Here is a 27,442-nt window from a genome sequence, read left to right as displayed (position 1 = left end):
GGAACTAATGGCTGCCGTTGGGAGACTGAGGCAATCCTCTGAGGGCTGCCGGTCTACGGACTCTCTCGGTGCTCATTATCTGTCGCTCAGGGCTGGCCCCCAAGGCCGAGCCTCAGTCTCCCACCAGCTAATGAAAGCGCCTTCTCTGGGCGCACAGAAAGGCAAAGGCGCGGGCTGCTGGGGCCGCGGTTGCTTTCTAAGTTCCAGAACCTTCGACACGTCGCCAGTGCTCCTAAGGTTCTCTGAGCGGCGGCGTGGTCCCTAAAGCCCAGGCGCGTCCGGCAGGGCAAGGTTGACACTGCCGTTCTTCAGTAACCTCAACGGGCCTTGGCCCGGCGGCCATGTTGGCATGGCCCCGCCCCCACCGGCGGAAATAGAGGTTCATTCTTCCGGCCGCCATTCCGGTCCACCGCCCGCCAACTTCCGGTGCGGGGGTGGGCGCGCGCGTGGTAACGACGGGTGGCGCCGACGGTCGGCAGGTGGCGGGCGGCGGCGTGTGGATGGAGGCCTGGGCCTCCGGCCGGGCGCGGCGGGGCAGGCGGCAGGCCCGGGCTGCGGGCTTCCCGCTGTTCCGGGCCGCGGTCGTCCTGCTTTCTGCCTGCGTAGCGCAGGCGCCCCCGGCAGGTGAGGCCTCGGCGCCGCCGCTCGTCGGCCTGGGCGTGGCTCCGGGCGTGAGCGTTTGGGTCACGTGCACCGCGGACCGCCAGAAGCGCCTTCCAGGCTGGCACCTGGCAGTAGTCCTAGGGAGGAACCCACATGACACGGGGGAGCATGACGGGGACGTTAATACGGTGCGCACAGGAGCGGCCGTCACAACGCCCGCAGTCACGTTTTCTAGTTGGGTCGGCTGTTACTAAACGCCCTGAGCGGCTTTGCCAGCGCCACCTGCGCCCGGGGGTGCTCAGCGTGGCTCCCACTGGAGCCGGCGGCCCCGATTTGTAGCTGTTCGCGGTGCTGGAGCGCCATCTGTGGGTTTTAGCAGTAAATGCAGGGAACGCTGGGTTTTCAGTTCTGACGTCTTGCTGCCCCCATTTGTTTCCTCCGTTGTAGCCACTCAACCGAAATACTTTTCCATCCTGTTTTCAAATTACGTCTAAGATGCTGGTGAACAAACACGGAAGTGAGAATTGACCCAAACTGTTTTCATGTAACTAGGCAGGTTTTGGCTACGTTTTTTGTGTTCAGATTTTAGGCTTTTAAAAAATAAAGTATTGCCGGGAATTGAATAATAAAAAGCACGAAAGTGTTTTGTTTAAAATGCTAAAAATTGTTCAAGTAAGGGAGAATGTGAAAAGAAGTCCTCCCAAGAATATAAACGTAGAAAGGCTGTGGAGGTGGGCACGGGAAAGGAGGAGAAAGGAAAGGAATGGAGTGAAGATTATAGGAGAAAACAAATCTAGGCGTCAATCAGAACTATAAAGGTCATTCTTCGATACAAGCAGGAAGTAGCCAGTAACCGTTCATTACCCTCTAGGGAAAGGATGCTTCTTGAGCTTGGCCCAGGACCCTATACTAGATCACAGTGGGGTGTGCATGCCTTCTTTTGGTCCAATAAGAAAATCAGACTTAAGGGTACAAGAAGTACAGTAGGCAGGCAATATCGTAACCTGGACACCATGAAGAATAAAGGCTGACGTCAACACATTTTATAGTTTACATAATACTCCATTCAGTTCCTGCAACATCTCTGTGAATCTGGAATTTAGTCTCATTTTGCAGATGAGAAAACTGAAGGGTTTAAACTCAGGTCTTGTGACTTTGAACACCATACTCTTTTTGCTTTATTCCCTCTCTATTCAAGGTGATTTGGTTAATGCTTTATAGCATTTTTTATAGCTCCTTCCATTAGTTCTGTGCATACTATTATGTCCATCACACTTGCCCATTCAACAGTGACTGGAGAATAGCAGATTAGATCATATTTAACAATCATTATGTAATACTTACTATGTGCAAGATACAGTGCTTGGTACTCATTCTTGATTTGGCACAAACACTGATCCTATTAGAAATGGAGCTTTTAATCTAATAAGGAAAATTATACATGTGCACAAAGAACTATAGAACAGTGTAGAGTGGGCGTTATAAGAGATGTGCTGGTGATAGATTGGGAAAGGTCAGAAATGAGACTGGCAAACAGAAGGTTTGAAGGTGGAGGGGACATCACATGATCTGCATCTTGGAGGAGGCCGGATTTAGGCTTTTACAAATGAAGAGAGTATTCTAAGTGGATGTAGGAAAAGCTGGAGGGAAGAGATAGTGGGGGCGGCGGGGGAGATTCATTTCATTGGCATGATAAGGTCAGTAGGGCTGGAACAGGGACACCAGGTGTCGGGGATACTGACCAATGGCTCACCCCTTCGACCAAGATCAAGTGTACTATGATGCTGTGCTATTTGAATGTCCTGGAATGTCTCACGAGACAGACTGTTGCTCATTTCTTCTTTTATTTTTGATAGTTGGGCATTTGATTCGATTACCAAGAAGTTTTCGCTTGTCCAAAGATGTGCTGAAAATAGTGGGATCACCTAACTATCCAGGTATCGATAGATTTCCTGTGATTTTCAGAAAATGATTAACATTGATTTAAGTTTTAGCAGCCTTGTCCAAAAGTCTACCGTCCCTCAGCTGTCACTGTCTCCTAAGGCCTCTTCCTTCTGTGACAGTGGATTAAAGCGGGTCCCATGTGGTCAGACTAATCCAAATCTAATCCTGTAACTGCGTTAAGTGTGCAAAAGTAGTTATTTCTAAAAGTTACATAATTAGAGTTGCTATAGTGTTTTCTTGTTGTTATATAATAATTACCATGTTGCTAGATGTACGCAGTTCAAATATACTAGGAGTGTTTTCAAGTGAGAACTACATAGCCTAAAGATTTTGGATTCATAAGAGTTTGCAGTAGTCACGAGGCCTAACAAGTAATAACTTTTTGAGTATTTTCTTAATCAGGTAAATTCACATGTCTTAAAATCCCTCCTTTAAAGCATACAATCCAGTAGTTTTTAGTATGTTAATAAGTTTGTGCAACCACCAGCGCTATGCTACTTTACATTTCATCATTCCGTAACGAAATGCCGTATCCATTAGGCGATCCTGTTATAGCTCCTGGAAACCTCTAATCCGCTTCCGGTTTCTATGAACTTGCTTATTCTGGACACTTCGTGCGGGTGGGATGACACGTGTGTGGCATTTTGTGTCCGGCCCCTCTCACTTAGCGCAGTTTTCCAGGCTCGCTCACACTACGGAGCGCGCCAGCACTTCATTTCTTTCCGTGGCTGGCTACTGCCCCGTGGTGTGCGCAGGCCGCTTTTGCACACTGGTCAGTTGACGGGTGTCTGGGTAGCTTCCTCTCACTGGCTAATTAGTAACGCTCTGGGAGCGTTACTGGACGGTGTGTCTGTGCGACGGTGTGTCTGTGCGCACACACTTCCAGTCCGCTTAGTCCCTGCGCTGTGGGCTCTCGCTGTGGCTTTGATTTGCGTTTCCCCAACAAGTAACGATGCTGAGCCGCTTCTGTGTGCTTCTAGCTATTCGCACGCCTTGGCGCAGAAACGCGCACATGGGGTCCTTGCCCATTTTCCAGCTGGGCTAGTGTTTTTATTACTGAGTTGGAAGGGTTTTCAGTGCAGGCTGGGTGCTAGACTCTTATCAGAGATCCAGCTGTCAGATATCGATGTCCCCACTGTGAGGCTGCGTGCTCATTCTTCAAGTCGTGTCCCTTGAAGCACTCGCTCTGAGCTCTGCTGAAGTCTGCTTTCCTCCTTTCATTCCGTGCCGGCGCTTCGGGCATCATGCCTTCAAAAAAAGTGCATAACCGACACAAAGTTTTAATCCTGCGTCTTTATAAAAATGTTGTGACTTAGCTCTTATACTAGGTTTTTAACCATTTTAAATTAATTTTGAATATGGTGTGAGGTAGGGGGCCATACTTTTTTTTTTTTTTTTTTACATCTGGACATCCAGTTGTTCCAAAGCCACTTGTTCAAGAGCATTTTTGTTCTCAGGACAGGAGGAATTGTCTTGGTGCTCTTGTTGAGAAGCCGTTTCCCAGAGATGTATGGTTTTTTTCTGGACTCTAAATTCTGTTCCATTGACCTGTACGTCTGCCGTTCAGCCGGTACTACACTGTCTCCATTACTGCTGTTTTATACTAAGTTCTGAAATCACTAAGGATGGTTCGTTGAAATTGTCGCTCTAAAGATTGTTCTGACTATTCTGGGTCCCTTGAAATTCCATGTTAATTCTAGAATTACCATGTCGGTTTATGCCGAAGTCCATTGGGATTTTAACATGGATTGCCTTAACTATGCAGATTGACTTGGGGTGTTACCACCTTACCACTACTAAGTCTTCCAATTCATGAACATGGAACATTTTTTCATTTATTTAGGTGCTCAATTTCCCTCAGTGATGTTTTGTGGTTGTCGGTGTGCAAGCCTTGCACTTTTGTTAAATTTATTCCTAAATATTTTACTTTTTTGATGTTATTGTAAATGCAATGGTTTTCTTTATCTAGTTTTTGGACTGATCACTCCTATTATATAGGAATATGACGGAGTTCTGCAAACTAATATCGTATCCTGCCACCTTGCCACCTTGCCGAACCCCTGATTAGGTCTAGTGTGTATGTGTGTGTGTAAGGGGAGGAGGAATTAATCTTTAGGGTTTTCTATATGTAACATCATGTCATTTGCAAATAGAAGCAGTTTTATTTCTTTCTTCCCAATCTGGATGTTTTTTTCTGTTGCCAGTTGCTTCACCTAGAAACTCCTCCAGTTCAGTGTTGATGATAGGAGATGCCTGAATCTTATCCCTGATCTTAGAGGGAGGGAAGGGTTTCCACCTTTCACTAGTAAGTATAGTGGGAGCTGTGAGCTTTTCGTAGAAGCCCTGTATCAGGCTGAAAAAGTGCCCTTCTGTTCCTAGTTTGTTCACTGCCTGAGGCATCGTTGTGAAAGGGTGCTGGGCTTTGTCAAATCCTCTTGCTGCAGGGACTGAGATGACCGTGGGGTTTTGTCCTCATTCTAGTGGTGCGATGTGGTATTACATGGAGTGGTTTTTGTACTTTGAACTGGCCTTGCACTCCCGGGATAAATAGCCATTGATCGTGATGTATAATACTTTCTCGTGCTGCTGGGCTTGGCTGCTCGCATTTAAGGGGTTTTGTGTCCCCGCTCATGAGGGGAGTCTGTCTGTCGTGTTCTTGGGCTGCCCCTGCCAGCTGTGGGTCTCGGGGTAACAGTGGCTCTGTAGAATGAGTTGGGACGCTTTCCTTCCTATTGTATTTTTGGGAAGCGTGTGGGAGCTATTGTAGATTAGTTCTGCTTTACCTGTTTGGAGAAACTCACCAGTGAATCATCTGGGGTGGGCTTTTCTTTGTGGGGGGCTTTCGGGCCACTAATACGAACGGCGTCCTTGTTGTAGGTCCATTCAGACTTCCTGTTTCACTCCGGTCTCGGGTGAGAAGCAAGCTGCTAATTGTCTGAGGATCACATGTGTGCAATGCATTGCGTCCCTCTTGCTGTCTCCAAAATTCTGCCTTTGTTGTTGGACCCGACTGGTAATTACGGTGTGTCTGGGTGTGGGTCTCTGAATCTATTATAGTTTGAGTTCATTGAGCGTCTTGGAAGGGTAGATTCATGGCTTTATAAAATCAATTTTGGGAAGATTTTGCCATCATTTCTCAAATGTTTTTCTGTCCCCTTTCCTCCCCTCTTCAATGGGACTTGTGTTACGTGTACGCTGACATGCGTGGTGGCCCCCCACGGGCCTGTGAGCACGGTTCATGCATAGGTGCTCTTTCCCCACGTGTTAGATCGGATGGTCCCACATCGGTTTACCCTCAAGTTTACTTTTTGTTTCACCTGCTCAGATCTGGAGCCGATTCTTTATCATGAATTTGCCAGTTCAGTTTTGCTTTGTAGCCCAGAATTTCTTTTGATTCTTTTAAGTAATTTCTGTCTTTATTGGTAGTCTCTGTTTGGAGAGCCATCATTTTCATACTTTTCTTCGGCAAATTAAGAATGATGCTCTTTGGCCATATGTAAAATAACTGATTTGAACTTCCTTGTGCATTGAGTCCAGACTTTGGGCTTCCTCAGAGTCAGTTTATCTTGGTTGCTTTCTTTTCTTCCTGTCTGTGACTCTGCTTTCTTGGTTTTGCATGCTTCATATTTTGGGTTGAAAACTGGACTTTTTAAGTCATAATGTAGCAACTGTGGAGAGTCCCCTGCTCGGGTGTTGGTGTTGTCACTCTTTGCTGTGAGTATTTGTCAGCTACTTCTCTGTGCTCAGCTCACTCAGTAGAGCTAGCGACTGCCGGAGACTGCGTCCACCACCTGGAGCCCGCCTGTCTCCCAGTCTCTGCTGAGGGCCCGTGTGCGTCATTACGTGCTCCTGGAGCATTTGGCCAGGCCGTTGACAGCTCAACCTTGTTTTTCCCTTTCTGCTGTGCAGAGCCTCCGCTTCAGCCAGACGTGAGAACTCAAGGTCTCGTGGTCTTCAGTCAGCACGCCTGTCCCGGTCACGCATCCCACCTGTCCACGCATGGGGCTTCCTGTTTCCCAGGGGTGCAGTGGAGCTTTTAGAGTTCTCACGGGCACAGTCTTCCTCTTGCCGCCCTCCCCCTCCAGGCTGTTACTCAGTGCGACAGGCACTTAGAGGCAAAGGACAGCCTGTGGGTGTCTGTGACAAACAGCCTTGGGAGAGCTTTGTACTGCGAGTGTGCTCCAAGTTAGGTCAAGTGAGACCATCCTCGTGAGCAGTATCAGGAGCAGGCCCATGATAACAAAGCCTCCGGGAGGGGGAGACTTGGGCTGCCCCGCAGTTCTGGAGCTGGTGGTCCCCCTGGGGGCAGCGAGGGCTCTTGCTGAGTCCCCCTCCTTGGTTGCACGCAGCCATCCTCTCCCAGCGTCTTCCTCTTCATGGGGCTTCCCTCTGCCTCTGTCTGTCTGCACCTCCCCCTGTATCAGGGCCCCGTCACAATGCACCTGGGTCCACCTTCATGACCCCACTTGAACTCGATCGCTACTGTACAGAGTCTGTCTTCAAACAAGCTTGCGTTCTAAGGGACTGGGGGTTAGGACTTCACCATGTGACTTTGCAGAGAGACATAATCCCACCCATTACACCAAGATACGCTTGGTTTTCTTGAACACATATTTACTGGGTTCTTGCAAGTCTGATTAATTTCCACAGTTATGAAAATGTTGAGTTCTAGACATTTCTACCACTTTTCTCATTACCTTTAAAAGGAGATAATTTTTGGAGCTCTTTGTTTCATCGTTTTCACTGATATCACAAGTTTTACTACAGCTTTTGTTTTAAAACTGTAACCATAAACCTGAATTATAAAACACTTATGTAAAACTAATTTCCTGTTTCAATGCCTTTTTATTGGATATTACTTATTCATGAAAATGGATTAACATTTCAGTTCATCATGTATTCATGTATTTTTTATACCACAAACTATATTATTATATGATACTTTACTGATTTGCCTCCATAGAATCCTGACTGCCTGATTTTTTTCCGCCTAGAATTTCTTCCGTTGCCTCCGCCTTCCGAGGCTCCAGCTTCTGTCTCCGCCAGCCTTTGGCTGCTCTGTTATCTCCTCTTCAACTTAGTCACGCATTACTCGTTCTGTTTTGTTCGGTTGGCCTTTTGTTTCTGGTCACTCATGTATCCATCGATTCAGTAGTCATTTGTTACATCGTTGTTGCATTTTTAGTTCATTCCGTTCGGGGCGTGTGTGTGTGATGAACACCGTGTCGTGCATTTCTTCTGGTACCTGTCCCAAAGCGTCCTGGGAGTCTCGTGCCCGGGAGTGGAAGTTCACCATCCTAGGGCCCGGGCAGTCCCTGTCTCGCTGACATTGCTGTTCGGGACGACTGCGTCAGCAGACGCCCCCCGTGGTGCTCACCCACATCCTCGCTGGCACGAAATGTCACCCACGTTTTTCGCATCTGCTAAGCTGAAATTGCTGTTGCCTCTGCACATCATTTTTCTTGCTCTTTTCAAAGGAGATCTTTCCATGTCATTATGTTTCGGTTGTAAATCCATGAGTGGTTTTCTTTGTTGCAGGTAACTTCAGATGCCCGTTGGTCTTGCTCTCCGTCCCAGATGTTAACTTTGCCTGTGTTGTATAGAAATGAACAGAACTGTTAATACTTAAGCAGTTATTTGTGCTGGGCTTCTGAAGACAGGAGGGCCTTACTGATTTGAGCAAAACCACACAGCTGGGTCAAGTGTGCTGCCTGCGGGAGGCCCGAGGAGCTGGCCACGCAGAGGCTACAACGTCAGGGGCAGTGGGGGGTGGGGGGCCGGCGAGTCAGGCTAAGCAGCCACCGGACTGGTAGTTTCATGCAGTCAGCCCTTGTGAGAGAAGTTAGGGAAGAGGGGGCAGTTTAAGGTAAATAATAGAGAAATAACAGAAGAAATTAATGGAAGAGATCAGAGAAGAACAGAACAGTGGGTGAAATGTCTGTCTTTGGAACAATCAGTGGACAAATTTGGTAAGTGTTTCATGAGAGAATAATGAAAGTAAAATATAGACTATGAGTACATAAAGGTAGTAAAATTTAAAATAGTAAGTTAATACTCTGAATAATGTTATACTAACAATCTTGAAATAAACAACTATAGTTAATATAAATTTCTAAGAGACTTGATTCCATTACTTAGTAGATTAATAATCAATTAAATTCTCCTGATTGGTAATTAAAATTTTGTTTTTCTACTCCCCCTTGCCAAATAAAACAAAAGAGCACCAAGCTCTAGACTTTTTCTGGGACAGAAAACACTGCATATTATTTTAGAGAAAAGTAATAGAAGAACTCTGCCCAGTTCACCTTGTGTAGCTCCTATAGCCGTAGATACCCACCTTCATTGTCCTAAATGCTGATGACAATTTCGATACTGACATTGGAAATGTACAAAGGGTGGCATAAGGCAATTATATGTATAATATATACCTTATGTATTATATATATGTATTCGAGGAAAACTATTTGCAGATCGAATCCAGCAGATTTTAAGTAAAAGAGCATGAGGAATTAGAATTATTTCAGACAAGCAATCTCGTAATATCAAACATCCCGTTAACATATTCAAGAAGAAAACAATTAAATGATCACTTCAGTCGATACAGACAAAAAAAACATTTCTTAGAATTTAACCTCAATTTTCAATTAAAAATGACCAAGAATAAAGGGGACCTTTGTTCACCAAAGGAAAGGTGTCTAAGAGCTACGGTCCGTAACCATCGCGCCGAATGGTGAAAATCTAGTTTCTTGAATGTTAAGAAGGGTTTTGATTCTCAAAAGCAATTTTTATGTTCCTGGGCCACAGAAATCTCTGTGCACAGAAATCTCTGAAGCAGCGAGAGGCGGCCGGCAATTACCGAGAAGCTGCTGGAACCTTTTCTAAGAGCTTATTTATAAGTAAATTCAAAACAATTAAATTTTTCCTGTGTTCCTTTTGTGTCTAAAGAATGTGATTTTTGCTTGTTTAATGATTGGGATTATTTAAATTTTAAAGCAAAGTAGTAAAATACTCAATACTTAAAATCAAAGTACACAGTTGTTGATTTTTCAATGACATTGTAGTTTTTTAATTCAGTACATTGTGTTACATCATTGTGAATAATGTACTATTACTTTAAACAAATTTATCAGGTTCTTTCATGTGTGGTATCTTAGCAAAAAAGATAAAATACAGATACAGAATTTCTTAATACTTTATAATCGAAATAACATCCTGAGAATAAAATAAATAGTGCATGTGAACTCTCGGTAAGAAGCCCAATGCACCGGGCTCTGACGGAGACACCGGCACGTAAACGAGGTGAGTGCACCCCTCCCGCCAGCTACCTGGGGTGCAGTGCAGTGTGGTCCTCGCCGCCCAGCAGCAGTGCCGCGAGCCAGGCCGCCCAGTGCACGCCCGTGAGGTGCCCTTGGCACGCGCTGCCCTGTGTTTCAGTGAAAGTCTACGTCATGCTGCACCAGCGGAGCCCCCACGTGCTGTGTGTGACCCAGCGGCTGCGCAACTCCGAGCTCATTGACCCGCTGTTCCAGTGGCACGGGCCCAAGGGGAAAGTCATTTCAGGTAGGCGCTCCCGTGGCCCAGCTGGGTCGGTGTCGCTGAGCTACACGGAGAAGAAACGGAGTGTCTGTGTTTTGTATGTGTGACCTCACTCCTCACCTCTGTGTCTGGTCCACGTTCCGGAGCTGTGACCTAACCGTGCAGCCGGCGGCCGTTTGCCACTGACCTTCAGCCGAGGCACAGCCAGACAGACTAGCGTGGCTCTGTTGGGGCCGGGGGTGGGGGGGGGTGTGTAGGTTCTCCGACCAGCCCCGTGCCTCAGGAGAAGCGCCGAAGTTGCTCAAAGTTCACGAGGCCACACGGCTGCCTCAGTCAGACTCCCGTTGATGACGCCGGTGCGAAGGAGCAAGTGCGACCCGGGCTGCTGTGGGAAACACAGGGAACACGCTGAGCCATGGACTTGAAACGTGGTCCTGTTTGTTTTGTGCGGCCCCACATGGGCAATTTGAGGCTTCACTAGTAGCTGTAATTTCATACTTTCTAGTTTATATTTCCATCTGACCAAAACCCTGACAATGTGGACATTTGAATTTAACCTAAATGTTATTACCAACTTTGAAAATAATGACTAAACTTCACGTGGACTGTTTTCACATCAAAACCATGCTTTTAAACCTGCTGCGTGGTGGGACCGTGGCCGCGTGTTACCGCATAATCGAGGCTGTGCTAGTGTGAGGGGTACTGGGCATTCGGGTGTTCGCCCGGGATCAAAGGCAGACCCAGGCCCATCCGAGTGGGGGACTCACGTTCCCCCATTGCTGGGGAAACCGGGCCCTGTTCTCACGAAGGCGCTTTCTCCACACAGCAGCCATTTGGTGTGGCTCATTTGGTCAGCGTTTTCTCCATTCAACTTCTTTTTTGGTCGTTTTGAAATGCGTATCTCATTTTTACTCTAATTTTTCATCTGCTAAATGCTGATTTGTTTTTGCAGTATAGCTCAAAACACACAGATTAGCTCAGCCTTGCTAAGAGTTCAGATGAATGAATTTTCATCTTAAAGGTCTGTTCAGTGAAGCATCTAATCATCTTTGCACACCTTCCGAGGGTGTTTTCCCATACTGCTCTGCTCCCGTGTTTTCTTACTTCTCTTCTAACCCGTATTGGCACATTGAGAGAGTGCTTGCGGATGAAAACCCATGGGTTTTTGTCATCTTGGGTGAAGGAAGAAATGTGTTTGTGCAAAAGCTTGCTGAAGAAACATCACGGGAGATACTTGTTTTGTTGTATGTTTTAATGTCTGACACAGCTGACTGGTCTCAGCTGTGCCCCAGCGTGAAGCCCTGGTGTGTGCAGAGTAGGTGAGACATGTGCGAGCTCTGAAGCCGAGAGTACACACCCTGGACGTGCTCTATAAGTCAAGGGCACCATCGCCGGGACCGGGGACCCTCTTAATATACAAGCGGTTTAAGAAGTTCTCGGCCCTTCTACCAAGTAAACATTGTCCTGAACCTGTACAATGTCATTTCCCGGGTTTTCTATATGCACTTACCATGCGTGTAAAGGCACACATGCAAATACATACATGTATAGATGTGTGTGCGTGCATTTTGTGAGAGCATTTTTAGTATCTTTATTTTGAATGTGATAAAGAGGACCAGTGCACGTAATACTCATCGTGTGTCAGATTTAGTTCTAAGGGGCTCCGCACACGGGTCATTACATTTGGCTGCAGCCCTGTGTGGCGGGCAGGCCGTTTTCTCCATGTGCATGTGGGAAACAGCCGTGTGTGTGCAAATGCGAGTGCACATCCGAGAGCGCCCGGCTCAGTGCGAGGGGCGCGTCCGACCCTGCTCCAGGCGTGGCTGCCGGCCTTCCTCCGGGAGGGCGCCCGGAGCAGAGCTGGGGTTAGGAGCCTGGGCTGCGGTCAGCAGGCCATCAGCAAACACCAGGCGCAACCACCACGTGCGCCCCGAGTCCTGCGAACGCGTCTGAGATGAATTGTGGTGGCCGCCCCCGGGCAGAAAACGGTTGTCTGTGCTCCGTCCCCTGCGGCGGAAGGGACTGAGCACCATCCCTGTCCCCTCCCTAGAAAACAGCACCACGCACATCACGTCCACCGGCAGCCTGGTGTTCCAGGACTTCGAGGAGGGCATGACCGGGGTCTACACGTGCTTCCTGGAGTACAAGCCCACGGTGGAGGAGGTGGTCAAGAACCTCCAGCTCAAGTTCATCGTCTACGGTGAGACGACAACAAGAAAGTAACCTGTTACACGCTAGGAGTCTGTAAGGCTAAAGGCACATTTCTTACCAAAAACATGGAGGTCAGAAGGCAGTGAGGTGGTACATTTAAACAATGTATTTATTCCATATAATGACTTCTCTTGAGCAGGTGCAGTCCACTTGACTCGCTTCAGTAACATAGCGCTACTCTCTGCTCGGTGTCTCCCCAGCGTACCGCGAGCCTCGCTTCTACTACCAGTTCACGGCCCGGTACCACGCGGCCCCCTGCAACAGCGTCTACAATGTGTCCTTCGAGAATAAGCTCCTGCAGATTTTAAGCAAGCTGGTCCATGACCTCTCGTGCGAGGTCTCACTGCTGAAGTCGGAGTGCCACCACGTCAAGATGCAGAAAGCCGGCTTTCAAAACGAGCTGTTCTTCAAGTTCGCAGGTGAGCACGTGCGAGTTTTAAAGGAAGTAAACTGAGAACCCAGAGCTCACCTTGAAGAGCTGTGCACTCCCAGCCTGGTTTCACGGTGTGGGTGTTACGAGACTGGTGTTTCCATGGTCTCCACTTTGAGTTAGTTCTACTGGCCTTCAAAATGAAACTCCGCTGGTTTGCGTGCTCACTGAGAAGTCTGTGCTCAAGCAGCTTAGGCTTTGCTGTGCCAGTTTGCTTTAGAATGGAATTTAGTATACGGAACGTCTGTTACTTGGCTATAAGAATTTAATTTGTCAAAGTTAATTATAATGAGACTGGTTAATACTATAAACCACAGCAAACATTCTAACAGCTTAGGGTGCTTTTCCTAATAATGCAGAGCGGAGACCCAATATTTTCTGGAAAAAAATAGGATTTCAAAGTAGGAAGGGGAGTCCTCCGGTTTTGCCCTTCCTTTCCCTCGCTGCTGCCCCACAGGCCTCACAGGCCGCCCTCATTCCTCCTCCTTTCCGTCCCGGGTGGTGGTCCCAGCAGACCTCTCTTCGCGTCCACTGGTTCCTGCTGCCACCAGATGGACAGTGTGTCGGAACCCTCCGGCAAAGTCCTCATCAAGTCGTCGTAATTATCACCTACAGAATTTCTCTTTGGTTCCTTGTCATAAGTGCTTTCTCTTTATTGACGCCATTGTTGAGGCATCATTTTCTACGTTTTTGTCTATTATTTTCTTTAGCTTTTAAAAAAATGTTTTATTGATTCCAGAGAGAGGGGAGGGAGGGAGAACGGGAGGGAGAGAAGCACCAGTGTGAGAGAAACACCGATCAGGTGCCTCTTGCATGTGCCCGGACTGGGACTGGACATGCAACCCCGGCACGCGGCCTGACGGGACGGAACCCACGTCACCTTCCTTTGCATGCCTTGTAAATTTTTTGAAAAGTGTGCATTTTGAATATTCTAATACAATACTCTTGAAATCAGACTCATCAACCTCTTTTATGTTTGTGGTTGTTTATGTGGGTGGAGTTTTTTGTTTAGTGACTTTTTTAACTATTTCTGTAAAAATTGTGTTCTTTGTTGTATGCGATCTCTGATGTGCCTGCCTGTGCCTGTAACTAGTGACTTGATAGATTTCTGTAAATGCCGTGTTTAATTCAGCTTACGTGAATTTAGCATTCCCTCGGCTGTTCTGAACAGCGAACTATTTTCCAGAGTTCTGACACATTGGCTCTGACAGCTTTGGCCATGTTTCGGCATTTCCGAGGCAGGACGTGGCCTGTGGCTTCCTCCTCCACGGTGCCTACGGATGTCATTCCGGTGTCCTCACTGTCTGAGAGCGCACAGAGAACGCCAGATGCACTGAGGCCAGGCCCAAGAGCGCTGCTGCCGCCCGCTTTGCCTAGCGCAGGGGGGGGGGGGGCAGCTTGAGCGCCCGCTGGCTCTTCCTCCCATTGGTCCCACGTTTCCACTTAACCAGGGTCCCGGGTTAGTCACTGGGGTCACCTGTGCAGATTCTGGGAACCAGTTCCTTTCTGCTGATTCTGTTACTGGTTCCAGTGGTCTTGCTTTAGTTTAATGAATACATTTCAGTGAATCTTACAATCTACTTCAACTTCTATAAAGATTCAAAGTAGAACAACTGTGCGTTGTCATGGCGACCCAGTTTCAGTCACGTTGATGAAGGGCAGTGCATCTGGCCTCCCCATCTTCTGCGCTGCCGAGTGCTTTACCTCCACGAGCGGTGCTTTAAAGACTTCGCTACGTCTTGCCAGTGACTGTCAGAACTCCGTTGCGTATTTGTGACGCATAAATGTAGAGGTTTCACTTGTCTTTGGTCTAGATTTAGCGTGGTCTCATTTGACAAGCACGTAGGGCAAAACGAGGCCGCAAACAACCCTCTTGTCCAAGCTTACGGCCTCGCTCGGGCGGCTGCTCTGTCTGATCCCGTCCAGTCGCTGTGATGCGCGCTGTCGCCTGGTCTGTGCTGTGGTGTCTCACAGTGCCGCACGCACGGTGCCGGTTCAGGCGGTCACTTCTCACCCACCCTCTTGCCACTAGCTGAACTACTCCAGTAGCCTTATTTATAAGTTTTAAAAATTCTTCTTTAAACACAAAAACGTAACTGAATACGTCACAGTCAACGGCGGAACAGGGACCACTTGTCCTCACAGACGTGTGGACGTGGCTGGGGACAGGCTCCGTCTAGGCTGCGAGCAGGCGGCTGTGTGTCCGGGCGGCCGCCACCAACGGGAGGCTCTGCCCCTGGCGGTCAGCGAAGCTCAGGACGGGAGCTGAAGACAAACGGGGACCGAGACCTCGCACCATCACTTCTCCGCATTGCCACTGGCAAGGCACAGGCCCCACCCCCAAGTCTCAGGGGCACTCGGCCCGCATGTGGGCCGGGGCAAAGGTGTGGATGCCCCGAGGGCGAGGGACCATGGCCCACAAGCCACTCACCTGTCCTGCTGCCCCTCCAGGAACCTCACAATGGCTTCCCTCTCACTCACACCGCGAACCAGATCCTGCCTGCAGTGGCCGACCCCCACGGCCTCATGCCCCACTCCAGCCCCTCTGCTTTCTGTGCTCGCGGCCAGGCTTCCTTCCTGTCGTCCCTCCAGCACCCCGTGTGTGCTTGCGCCCAGACCAGTTGCTCTGTCTCACCTCATAGGCAACTCAGTCCCCCACGTGTTCGCTGGAGTGCCGTTGGCTGTCACCCAGTTTAAGACTGTGGTCCTGTCACGGTCCCGCACTTCCAGTCCTCCTTCCCCTGCTCGCGTTCTTTTCTTCTCTAAGCCTCGTGCTCACCACCCTGTTACACACTATGTGTGCGTTCTGATTACCCTGCATTGTTATATTCTCTGCCTTAGAACAGAACTTCCAGAAGGGCGTGGGGTTTGTCGATTTTGATCACTTCGGTGTCCTAGACTCCTGGGATAACTCCTGCTACAGAGCAGCTCCCGGTGATTACTTGTCGAGCCTGCACGGAGGGACATGTGCGTGATTTCCACCACTGTGGCCACTGCCACCCTCCAGCTCACCATCCTGCCAGCATCGTCACTGTGGGTCAGCACCGCTGAGTGCCGAAGAGCTAGGCAAATGACACGCCCTACAGTTAAAATGATCCTGTTGTTAAAATTTTATTAGCGCGATAGCCAAACATTAACTATCCAAAAGTTTGGATAATTTTTAAGTTCGCCGTAATTGAGAGGTTTTCCTGATGTATACGAAACATGTATTTTGCCAAGGGCTTGAGCCAAGGAAAGGGGCTTTCACGGTAGGAAAATTGCATCATTTTGTAGTGGAGGAGAAAGAGTCGACAGGTGGGATACTTTGTGTTTAAAAAGCTAACTTGAGTGCTGCGGTGCAGCACGTGAGAGCCATTGTAAAACGGACGTGTTTTCTCAGTTTCATGTCTGGACACTGAAAAGGAGCCCAAGCCTTGTGACGACCAGAGCTGTGACTACTCCAGAAGGCTGTCTAAGGTACGTCGCGGAGGCGGGGGGGGGGGGGGGGGGGGGGGGGGGGGGCGGGGCGGGGAGGGTGCAAGTGAGCGCCTTAGCTGCTTCCAAAACAGATCGACCGCCACCCATTTAGGGAATTCGGCAATAATAGTGCAGCTCCATACGTCATGAATGATGAGAATTGAACAAAACTAATGTTTTTATGAAATCCTTTGCAATTCAGCATTGTAACTGCATTGAGATGATTTCCCTCTTGTTTGGCCTTCCCTGGCACTTCCGAGTGATTCACACTGTTAGTGTCTGAGTAGTAGACTTGGTCTACAGTGTGCACGGGCTGTTCTTACAGCGCGCTGCCCCCCGAGCCCTGTGTCTGCACTCGGGGTGCAGATGGTGCTGTGACTGTATCTACAGTGTGCACGGGCTGTTCTTACAGCGCGCTGCCCCCCGAGCCCTGTGTCTGCACTCGGGGTGCAGATGGTGCTGTGACTGGCAGGGTTACTTTCATTAGTTCTTTCTTCTGCATTACACCTAACATATTGTTCACGTTCAGTAAGTTTATGATGATATTTTCCTATCTCCGATTATTCTAAATGACCATGAACACTTTATCAAGTTACTTTTAAGTATTTGGAATATTAAATCATTCATATTGTGATAATTGTACAACTTTCCTGTTGGAGGTGTAGGTGGTACACGTTCGGGTCAGGATCCGTTACTTTGGTCCTGAAATTAACAAGCTGGCGTGTTTTTCTTTTTAGTAATTTACTCATTTAAGCATGTTTTCATCGGAGTTATTGGGGCGATGTTGGCTAACGAAACTGCGTGGGTTCCCGGCGCACAGTTCTACAGCACGTCATCTGCATTCTGCACTGCGCTCGCCACCCAAGGCCGGTCCCCATCCGTCCCCATTTGTCCCCCGTACTCTCCAATGTGTCTTCAGCCATATTAACTCCTTGCATCTTAACCAGATGATTAATTTATGGAGAGTTTCTATAATTATGATTGGTTCTTATATCATCCAAATTGGTGCAAAAGTTCTACGTCATGTATCTGGAGTCCTTGCCCACCTCAGGTGGTTCCTCGGTTTCGCCCCGTGTGGCTCAGACACGCGTGTCAGCCCTCCGTGTGCTCACAGAGTGGAGTTCATGGTCCAGACAGAGTCTCCCGCCTTCCCATTGCCATCACACAGGGGACCGTTCTTACCCTTCTTTTCGGAGGGAAGATAGGGGCGGGATTGAATGTGGGACGTGGGGGTGGGCAGGGCAGGAGAGAGTAATGGGGGAAGAAGGGGGACAACTGTAATTGAACAATGCAGTTGTAATTTAAAAAAAGAGAAGCAGGAGTCTGATTTACACGATCATTTTTATTCCCACCAGGTTTTCTCAGGTCCAGTTCCATTGATTCTTTTTTTGGATGGAGTGTTAGGGAACTACGAGATTATGAGTGTGTTTCCTGGAACTGTTCATTGTAGTTTGGCAATTAAATATGGCTTATTAGATACAAGGTGTATATCTAGTTAATTCTTAGGCACTTTCTTAAGGAAAATTTGTTTGACTAAATAAATAATAATGAATTCACCCAAATGTATCAAAAGCACAAGAAAACTATTTAAACTGTAAAAGGATAGTAACTGAGTAATAGAATTAGTTTATAGATGGGTTGAATGCAGTGTATCGAAAGTCATTTTTATAGTTATTTATACAAGTTTTTGTGAAGGGGTATAATGTGTAAGATGCTCGAAGAAGTCAGTCAGTGAGGCCCACCGTCAGTAGCTGCTGGCCAGCAGGAGCCCACTCACCCGCGCCGTGACGAGGTCAGAGAGGAAGCAGCTGGAGGCGAGCAGAACTGACCGGTGTGTGGATGGTCTGAACCCGTGACCACACCTCACTCTCCAGCTGATAGAGCCTGCCAGTCCCTGAGAAGGGCAAGCCTCTCGTGGCGCGCGTGAGTCCGTCCAGGATGATTACTGCAGACAAAGAAGCCATCGATTTTGTAAATTAAACGTTTGGGAGCCCAGAACTGTGGTTTTACCTTGTGCTGTATTTTCTTTTGTGTTTGTGGAAACAGCGAATTACATCCTTCTTAAAGATTCTTAAAGTACCTTTCTTGAAGTATGTTTGTTAGAGTACACTTGTTAGAGTGCATTTAATTTCATGAAGCTTTATTGATTTGGGTCACAGTCCCAACCGTATTTCATTCCAAATGCCAAGGGACCAGGGAGTTCGGGCACGGCCCGAATGGGCTCTTCGTGCTGTGTTTGGGAGTGCATTTGGACAAGTCTGAGGTTTGAGTTGGCATCTTTTAATTTTTACATGTGTTACTTATGTCCTGTGAATGCAAGAAAAAATAAGGACCTCAAGAACTTGGTTTTCCCTGCTTCTAAATGCATAAGAAACCTATTCATTCTAAAATTACATGTATTTGTGAAAATAGTTTTTCATACTGTGTTTCTATTTTAGGCTAAAAATCTCATAGAGAGGTTTTTCAACCAACAAGTAACAGTCCTGGGCAGACGCGCAGAGCCGCTGCCTGAGATATACTACATCGAGGACACCCTCCAGATGGTCTGGATCAACCGCTGCTTCCCGGGCTACGGGATCAACACCCTGAAACACCCCAAATGTCCAGAGTGCTGTGGTACGTGCGCAGCCTCGTGCTTAGGGGCGTCCCTTCCTGTCGTCGTGCCCGAGTGACACCTGTCACTTATTTTCCGCGTGATTTGGACATGTCTTTAGTTTATTTGAAACAGTGTTTGAGAACACCGCGTGGCTCTGCAGATGTGAAGGAGACAGAGCTGTCTTGGTCCCAGCCGTGGTGTTCATACTGTAGTAACTCGGGGGTAGGAGCGACAGGCGTTTATGGGGGGGGGAAGACAGTAGTTACGAGTTGGAGTGTCTCACCCCCCGAAGGGTCAAGTCACGTTTCTTTTAGAACCAACCACTGAGGGGCTTGCGTACGCCGAGTGCGGACGGAGTAGGGGTGGTCTGCCTGCTGTGGGTGAGCGCGTGAACCACTTCATCAGCGGTGGGTTTCCCGACTCGCGGTCCTGGCACCCCAGGGTCAGAACCGCCCGGGCCCGGTTGCCCCCCACCCTCTGACTGCAGAGCCCGGTGCAGGCTGCGGGGCAGCCCGACGGCAGGTCCTCGAGGCGCCCTTTCCAGAGTGGGGCGAGCCAGTGTGGGGTCTTCGGGCTTTCTGTCGAAGTAACAAGTATCACTAAATTAGCGCCATTTTCATTCAGTCTTCTCTGTTCTTTTCTCCTCTCTACTGCTTTTAATTAGATTAAAAGCCTTTTTGCAAAACATTCTCAAAAGCCGTGCGGGTCCCCCGTGTATGTCACGGCCATTCGTACCGTTAGCCAAGAGGGACAGGTCTGGTGGCGGCGGACCTTCCCCGCAGAACGGCTGCTCAGTTCCAGGCTTCCTGCGGGACGGCGGATGGCGCTGTGAGTCACACGGCCCCCCTGCGTCAGAAAGCGTGTCCAGCCGCACCCCGTTCCCTCCAGAGCTTGCAGTCAGCAGCTTCCGTGTCCTCATTTCCCATCCGATGGGCCGAGAGCGGCTCCTTTTTGCTCAGCAGTGCCGCGCCCTGTCACGTGCCCTCTGCGCTTTCAGCAGCCAGGGGAGGCCAAAGCCTTTCATTTCTGGCTGCTGTTGTTGGAATGTGTCTTTTTGTCTTTTTGGTTTTTGCTAAATATTCAATTTCTTTAATACAAATGGCTGTTCACATTATTTATTTTTTCCCTTGGGGACATTTTGATAAATGTGTCCTTCTCAGTATAACTTTCTCCCTCATGTTACTTTGGTGGGACCTTACAAATTTTGTCATCTTGCATTTTCATTATCATTCGCTTCAGAATGCTCATTTCTCTCTTGATTTCTTCTTTAAGCAATTGGTTATTTAAGTGTGATGTTTAATTTCCAAATAGTTTGGAAATTTCCAGAGATCTTTCTTTTTACTGAAACCTAATTTATTTCAGTATGGACAAAATTTCTTTCCAATATGTGTTCTGTGAAAATATCTTCCCAACTGAGGTTGGCATTTTTGTTTTAAGAAAAAAATTAAGAAGTTAAAAAGTTCAATTTATTCCTTTTTATTCTGTGGTTTATGTGTTTGTGGATTTTGTCTGTTCTGCATGTTTATTTTGTTTTTTACATTCAATTGTTGATAGATCTCTACTTCTTGCCATTTTATTGTTTATATTTTTTATCTTTTTTTCTTCTTAAAGAAGACACTTTAACATTTCATGTAATGCTAGTTTGGTGGTAATGAACTCCTTTAGCTTTTTCTTGTCTGGGAAGCTCTTTATATGGCCTTCAATTCTAAATGATAGCTTTTCTGGGTAGAGCAATCTTGGTTGTTGGTCCTTGCTTTTCATCACTTTGAAGACTTCTTGCTAATCCCCTCTGGCCTGCAAAGTTTCTGTTGAGAAATCAGCTGATAGTCTTATAGGAGCTCCCTTGTAGGTAGGTAACTAACTGCTTTTCTCTTGCAGCTTTTAAGATTCTCTCTTTGTCTTCATCCTTCTGCATATTAATTATGGCGTGCCTTGGTGTGGGCACCTTTGGGTCCGTTTTGTTTGGGACTCAGTGCTCCTGGACTTGTCTCTTTTCTTCACCAGGTTAGGGAAGTTTTCGGTCATTATTTTTCAAGTAGGTTTTCGATTCCCTGCTCTCTCTCTTCTCTGTCTGGCACCCCGTGATGCGCATGCCGGTGCTTCTGAAGTTGTCCCCGGGGTTCCTTACACTGTCTCCATTCATTTGGGGTTTCTTTTTTCTTTTTGCTGTTCTGATTGGGTGTTTTGTGCTTCCTTATATTCCAAATGACGGATGTGATTCTCAGCTTCATCTGCCCTAGTGTTGATTTCCTGTGAATTCTTCATTTCAGAGAGCATATCCTTCCTCTCACACTGGTTATTTTTCATGGTTTCTAAGTTCTTTATAATTCTGTTGCAGTTCTCTCTAAGTTCCCTGAGCATCTTTATAACCATTGTTTTGAACCCTGTATCTGATAGTTTGCTTGTCTCCATTTCACTCAGTTCTTTTTCTGGATATTTCTCCTGTTCTTTCACTTGGGACCTGTTTCTTTGGGCATTTTGTCAGCTTGTCAACGCTTGCAGCTGTGTGAGGTGGAGCTGCTGCGTCTCCTGGCCTCGGCAGGGCGGCCTTGTGCAGTAGGTGTCCTGCCCCACGGTGCAGCCCCGGCCACCAGAGCTGGGCGCCAACTGTGATGACGTAGTCATGACGTGGATTATTCTATGTCAGGGATGATCAGATGCGGTTAAGTTAGGCTAAGTAATTTTTTTCAAAATTACATATTTAGCAAGTGATAGAAATAAGACTTAGAATAGGGATATTGTTAGAAATAAGCTGCATGCCCTTTCCATATTTGGGCTGTCGTTTTACATCTAAATTATGGCCGTTATGGGCAATATTATGGTCACACTTGTTCCACCTAAGCCCTGACCTCTGGGGCTTCTGCTACAACTTGTCAGTGACCCAGTCAACCTTCCACACTCAACCCCATGTGACCCGAAAATCAGTCTTAGGTCGCAGTCTTAGGCTAAGCCGGGGCCGGAGTGACAGGTTAACACTTCCCGCTCACGGGAGGTCCGTGGAGGGGTCGGACTTCACAGAAGCAAGTCCCGGAAGGGTGGCTGCAGAGGGTGGGGTGGCTGCCGAGGGCGGGGTGGCTGCAGAGGGCGGGGAGGGGGCGTGGGCGGCCGTGTAGCGGGTACGGTTGCAATTTCTCCCAAGTGAGAACGTTCCGGCAGGTAGTTGTACAGCAGTGGGAGTGTTCCTGCCACGACCGGACTCTAAATTAACAATGGTTAGCAGCGTAAAGTTTACGTTACGTGGAACTTTACAATTAGAAGCAAACGATAGTTTTCAGGTAAAAGGAATCTTGTTTGTTAACTGGGGGGGCGTTTGAGGACGCCTGCTCACCGCCCCCCTTGTCCCCAGTGATCTGCAGCCCCGGCTCCTACAACCCCAGCGACGGCACCCACTGCCTGCAGTGCAACAGCAGCCTGGTGTTCGGGGCGAAAGCCTGTCTGTAGCCCGCGCGGCGAGCCCTGCGGGGTTTCAGAAGCACGGGAGTGTATATTTGAAAAATTAATACATAATAAATCACTATTATGCCACAATTAAATGTATCAGATTTTACTAAAGAAATGGTGTCATGATTTTAGTTGAATCGCTGTATGTCTAAGTGTTTTATGAATGGTACACCCAGTACCCTGTGTCCATTAATGCTTGACCTGTATGTGCCCCAAAACATTTCCTCAGTCATTGCTTTTCAAAAATAGTTGCAAAAACCTGTATCGACTTAAGCCCAAGAGGTTTTCTGGGATTTTTCAGAAACAGCCCATGCTCTCAGCACGGCATGTGGACTCTTCCTCAGGCTGCCACATTCGTCCACATTCGGTTCATTTTCAGTTTATTGCAGTCCTCTGACTTAACTTTATGGGATTGTGCACCTTGTTGTTTGACCTTCCACAATTCAAAGTCACTTTTAAAAGGACGGCCGGTTTGACTGCTGCCATTCTCAGCCACTTTAGCGTCAGGCCGGCCCCGGCAGCACCGCGGGGGTTACGCAGCTCCGTGTGGCAGTCTGGAAGCCCTGGCGTTCCTTTCGGGAGGGAGTAGTCGCTGTGCACACCTGCACGAGCATGTCGACGGTCACCGGGCGGACGGGGAGAGGCCCCATCATCCCCACCCCACTGCCCTTCCACACCGAGCGCCTTACGGGACAGGCCCAGGCCACCCGCCTCGTCCTTCTCTCGAGCCGCAGCCCCGTGCGGGAGCACGCAACACCACAGACAGTTCTGAAGATTTAAGTGCCAGGAAAGTATCCCAGTACCTTACAAAACCCATGGTTTCTCAATTTTCTAATTATCATTGTATTTATATTTGTATCCACTTTACACCCTCCTGGAAATTTCTCTTTAGATTTCCTTTCTTCAGACATAAACATGTGTAAATGGAAAATATGCACGTCCTTGCTGAATTCTGCAAATGCTTCTGCTAAGCCCTTCACTGAATTTTCTTGAGGTTCTTCTTCTTCCTCCGTGCATTCTCCTTTGCTCTTGCCTCTTCTTCAGCTCTGCGTTCCTGTCCCAGTTCCAATAACCCCCCTCATTGGTCAGCCCCTCAGGAGCCCCCTGCAGGAGCTCCTCGGTGCCCCGCGGCCACACCCAGGGGAAGCTGCTTCCCAACTCGACCAGCCCTGTTGGTTTTTGCCAGCTCTCACCCTCGGCAAATCCTCTCGTCTCGGGCAGACCTCTTGAGTGTCTTCTTCCGGATGCCACTCCCACACTGCTTGGTGATGTGATTCCAAGCCCAAGCAGGGTTCCGAACGTCGTCCTGGGTGCTGCGATCCTTCTGGAATGGCGTCCGTGTCCTGCTCGGGGACAGCAGCAGCCTGGGCGAAGGTCCTCCGCGGGCAACAGCGAGCCTTCAGAGCTGCTGTCCCTTCTTCACTGCTGGTGGGGTGACGCCCCACAGGTGCTGGTTCAGCTTTCAAAAGAAGACTTTTGCTTTTTAATTAGTCATAAAGAAGCCTTTCTCCACGCCGCAGCGGAGGGCACTGCGGCAAGAGCCCGCAAAGAGAATCTGAACTTCAGCGCTTTCCTGCTGTAACTCCGCATTTCTAGTCCCGGGGTCAACGAGCACCGCGTGACTTTCATGAGGACGGAGACCTTGCGTATCGCCGTCTGTGCTGCGGGGCGCGGTTACGTTGCAGACGCCACTGCGGTGTCTGTAGTGCGGGTCCTTTGCTTAAATCGCAGGAGCGAAAGTGAGAACACGCCTTCGAATAAACCTCAAGGGCTACACTTAAAAACCTCCAAGTACGTTAAGCATTTTGGGTATTATTTAATGACACATTTCACTGTTCTTGTTTATTTGACTTTAAACGGGGAAAATGTCTCAGAAGTATTCTCTGAAGTGTAACTTCCATGAGGAAGTGCTAAACCCGGGTCAATGACTGGTTTGTGTAATAAATCAGTTCGGCGCAAACACCCGCCCAACACACGGGCAAGTGGGCCTCTGTGCAGATTCAGCTCCACGCGAAACCAAGGTATTACAAAAACGGTCTTCCTGGCAGCTATTACATAAGTGGGATAAACACGAAGACGTGATACTCGTATAATCACACATTTTAAATGTAAACATATGAGAAGCGTAAAGTAGGACACAAAGCGAGCCCTAAATTCAGACATTCGCTTGGACTTACTGGAATCTTCAAATGCTCTAGTCTCCGTGTTCTCGAGCACTTCGCGACTTCAGGAACAAGCGCTTCCACTCGGCTCTGCGCTCTGCACTTCCTGTCTGTCCCAGTCTCCGCCTTGTAATCCGTGACTCCTGTGATCCCCGCTTTGCTGACGAGCAGGCTGAGTGGGAGGCGGGGGTGACCAGTGCTCGGTGACTTCGTACTGCGACCAGAACCGGGCCTCCAGTGGCCAAAGTCTTCGCTGCCACGTGCCTTAGCAAAGAGATGGCCCATGTCCGCTGTGGAAATGGACGATGCCCATGTCACAAGCGTGCTTCCACCTCTGCTTCCAGTGACATGGGTCTGTGGCTGCGGGGTCAGGTCCATGCCAGAGACAGGGGCTGCGTCCTGGGCCTTCTTCCTCCCACCACTGTCTGCGGGGCCCAGGCCCGTCCGTCCAGCCAGCGCGCTCCTCCACCTTGCTGCCTGACAGCACCGTGGGCATCCCTGTGTCTCAGCGTCCTCCCTCTCCTCTCCCGGCAGGCGAGCGGGAAAAGCGGGGGTGGGAGAGTGGTTCACTGCTGCACTCGGCAGACGAAGCGGATGGTGTCTGGTGAACTCGTACAGACTGACTTCCGCCGAAGAACTCACCAAACGCCTATCGCTGGTCTCAGTCTGTAGAAAACTGCCTACGATTCGTAAATGTCACAAGCGCGAACCTTCCAGTGCAGCTTCCCCACGGAAGCCAGACGCCGTGACTCCATGTCCGTCTGGTACCTTGGGCAGCATCACAGGCGTCTGTGCTGTCAGAGGTGCGAACGACCCCCTGCCCCCGGGGGCTGGGCCAGTGAAAGTCATCCCTTTACAGGAGCTTGTCGCCAAGAATGTGTGCCCTGAGGGAACCGGGCGCGGCGGCTGTCACCCCAGAGTGAGCTGGGAAAGCCGAGCACCCTGAGAGGCACCGGCTAGCACTTCCCCCGAGTCTCCTCATGAAAGCCTATGTCCCTGGACCTCCCTGGGCCCACGCTGCTCTTGGGAAACCAGACAAAAATTAAACAGGAGCCCATGCGCTTTTCCCGGGGGGCCAGCTGGTGGTGGGTTTACTTTTATTAATGTCCACGTGGTTCAGCGCTTCAGCAATGACAAGGAGTCCACTCTTCCTGACCAGCGGTCACCCTCCAGTGCCTGGGTGCTCGCTCCTACACCGAGCGATCTTTGTAGTCTCCGCTCCTCTCGGGAAGCCATTCGAAGGTGACTTGGCTCCCCTCCAGCAGAGCTCCCACCCCAGTGCAAGTTCCCGCCCGCTGTAATTTCTTACCCGTGGCGTGTCCGGCGCCCAGAGCCCCGCAGGTGGGAAGCCCGGCTCCACTCCCTTTCCTGTCGTCACAGTCATTCACCCTCAGCAGGTGCTCCGTCCAGATGTGGGGCGAACCCTGTGTTTGTGCTGCACAGGCTTCGAGCAGTGGCTTTTGTCCCGCCCTCCCCTGCACCTGTGCAGGCTCTGACCCCCTTTTCTATCCATGTGCGGAGGGCCGGCGGGACCGACAAAGGCAGAAACGGCCCCTACTACTCATGGATCAGACCCGAGGGCCTTGGAGTGGCTTCCTTCCTCCCCCGCCCGGATGCAGAGAGGTGAAGTTGGTTTGGAACGAGTGACCGCAATGACGGGATGGGTGTAGTGGGCAGGCGGCCATCCGCATTGTTTGTCTGAACCCGTTGGACGGAAAAACTGCTCTGTCCCCCTGCTGTGGAGATGCACCTGACACAGGTGCCCGTCCCGCGGGGCGGACGGTCATGCCCAGGAGACGCGAGAGTCCCCTGAGGGGAGATCTGGGGCTCCTGTGACACATTCAGGTGGAGGGACAGACTCGCTGGGGCGCTCATTTGCCTTAATTCCCCCCGAGACAGGCCGGGGGGCCCCATTTTCACTGCCGTGCCAGCCTGATGGCCCCAGGATGCACTCCGTCCAGCCCGCCTGGCCCTCAGTCTGGGGACAATGTAAAGTCACGGTAAGGGGCGACAGTAACGCCAGAGAAAACCAAACACATGTGTGTCCATCCAACATGGGGGCGTCGGAGGGACAGAAAAAGTGCCCCTTCCTTATCTCGCAGCTGCACTGGCCACGCACGGAGCAGGGCGGTGACCATAGCAGGAAGTGGTCCCAGGGGACAGCGGGTTTACATGGATCTTCCCAGGAGAGACACTAGACCCAGCTGTGCAGGGAAGGGAACGGGGCAGAATTTCAGGAGCAATCGGCCCCATTATTTCACTGCCCCGTTATTTCAACGGGCGCACCGCACCGCGGTGCGGAGGGAGCCGGCTACACCAGTGACACCTGACGGGGGCGCAGCGGGAAAAGACTCGAGGCCCACGGCGGGACGGTTGGCAGCACGGCACCTTTAATCGGCATCTCTAGAACACACGCGTGCGGGCTCCGGCAGCGGGGCCACAGCGCGCTGCGCGTACTCACTGCGGGACCAGTATGTTTGTTCAGCGCGGGGCCTCATGCCCCCAGTTCCCGGCGGTGCTTGGAAATGCGCGCACTTCCTCGTCTTGCGGTGACTGTGACCGAGAAAAGCAAGAGTGCAGGCAGTTTTCCGCTGTCCCTTCCACAGTCTTCTCCGCGCCGGGGCGCTCCCGAGCCAGCCCGCGCATCCGCCGCAGGGGCCGGCGCGCCCGGGGCTACATCTGCCGGCACTCGTGCCGCGTGCAGGTGGCCTGCCTCTCGATGCGCCACGTGCCCTCCTCGTAGGTGCAGTGGCAGATGGTGCACTCGTCCGTCTTCACCTCCCTCCCGGCCGGGATGACGGCCGTCTCGGCGAAGCAGTTGGGACCTGCAAGGCAGAGACGTGTTTGAGACGTGTTTCACGGCGTGTGAGCACGCACACGTGTCACACGTTGCATTCGTGGTTAGCCTGACAGCCCGTGTTCCACACACTCTCTTTCGGAGGGCAGTGGGGAAGTTATCAAGTGAGTAACGCGGAGCTCCCGCACACTTGCCCCCTTTTTCTGAAACAGGACCAACAGTACTTAAAGTTTGGTAACACCGGACACCACCGTTATTTTCACTGA

General features: G+C 49.6%; 2 protein-coding genes across 2 annotated transcripts in view; one reads left to right on the top strand and one right to left on the bottom strand.

Moving 5' to 3' along the window:
• The first annotated feature begins 436 nt into the window (after positions 1-436).
• Positions 437-22,225, top strand: ZPBP (zona pellucida binding protein). The gene is made up of 8 exons (XM_053926809.1): positions 437-624; positions 2,460-2,540; positions 9,982-10,107; positions 12,134-12,283; positions 12,495-12,713; positions 16,104-16,180; positions 18,619-18,796; positions 22,123-22,225. Exons 1-8 carry the CDS (start codon positions 501-503, stop codon positions 22,215-22,217), a joined length of 1,050 nt encoding a protein of 349 aa, XP_053782784.1. The 5' UTR covers positions 437-500; the 3' UTR covers positions 22,218-22,225.
• A 4,827-nt stretch (positions 22,226-27,052) lies between these two features.
• Positions 27,053-27,442, bottom strand: part of VWC2 (von Willebrand factor C domain containing 2) — a 46,083-nt gene continuing 45,693 nt past the window's right edge. The window contains exon 4 of the mRNA XM_053926849.2: positions 27,053-27,204. Within this exon, the coding sequence (XP_053782824.1) occupies positions 27,053-27,204 (152 nt within the window). The remainder of the gene's footprint in view (positions 27,205-27,442) is intronic.

The sequence above is a fragment of the Desmodus rotundus genome, chromosome 6 (assembly GCF_022682495.2).
Source record: "Desmodus rotundus isolate HL8 chromosome 6, HLdesRot8A.1, whole genome shotgun sequence".
Taxonomy (NCBI): Eukaryota; Metazoa; Chordata; class Mammalia; order Chiroptera; family Phyllostomidae; genus Desmodus; species Desmodus rotundus.
This window is presented reverse-complemented; position numbering and strand designations above follow the sequence as displayed.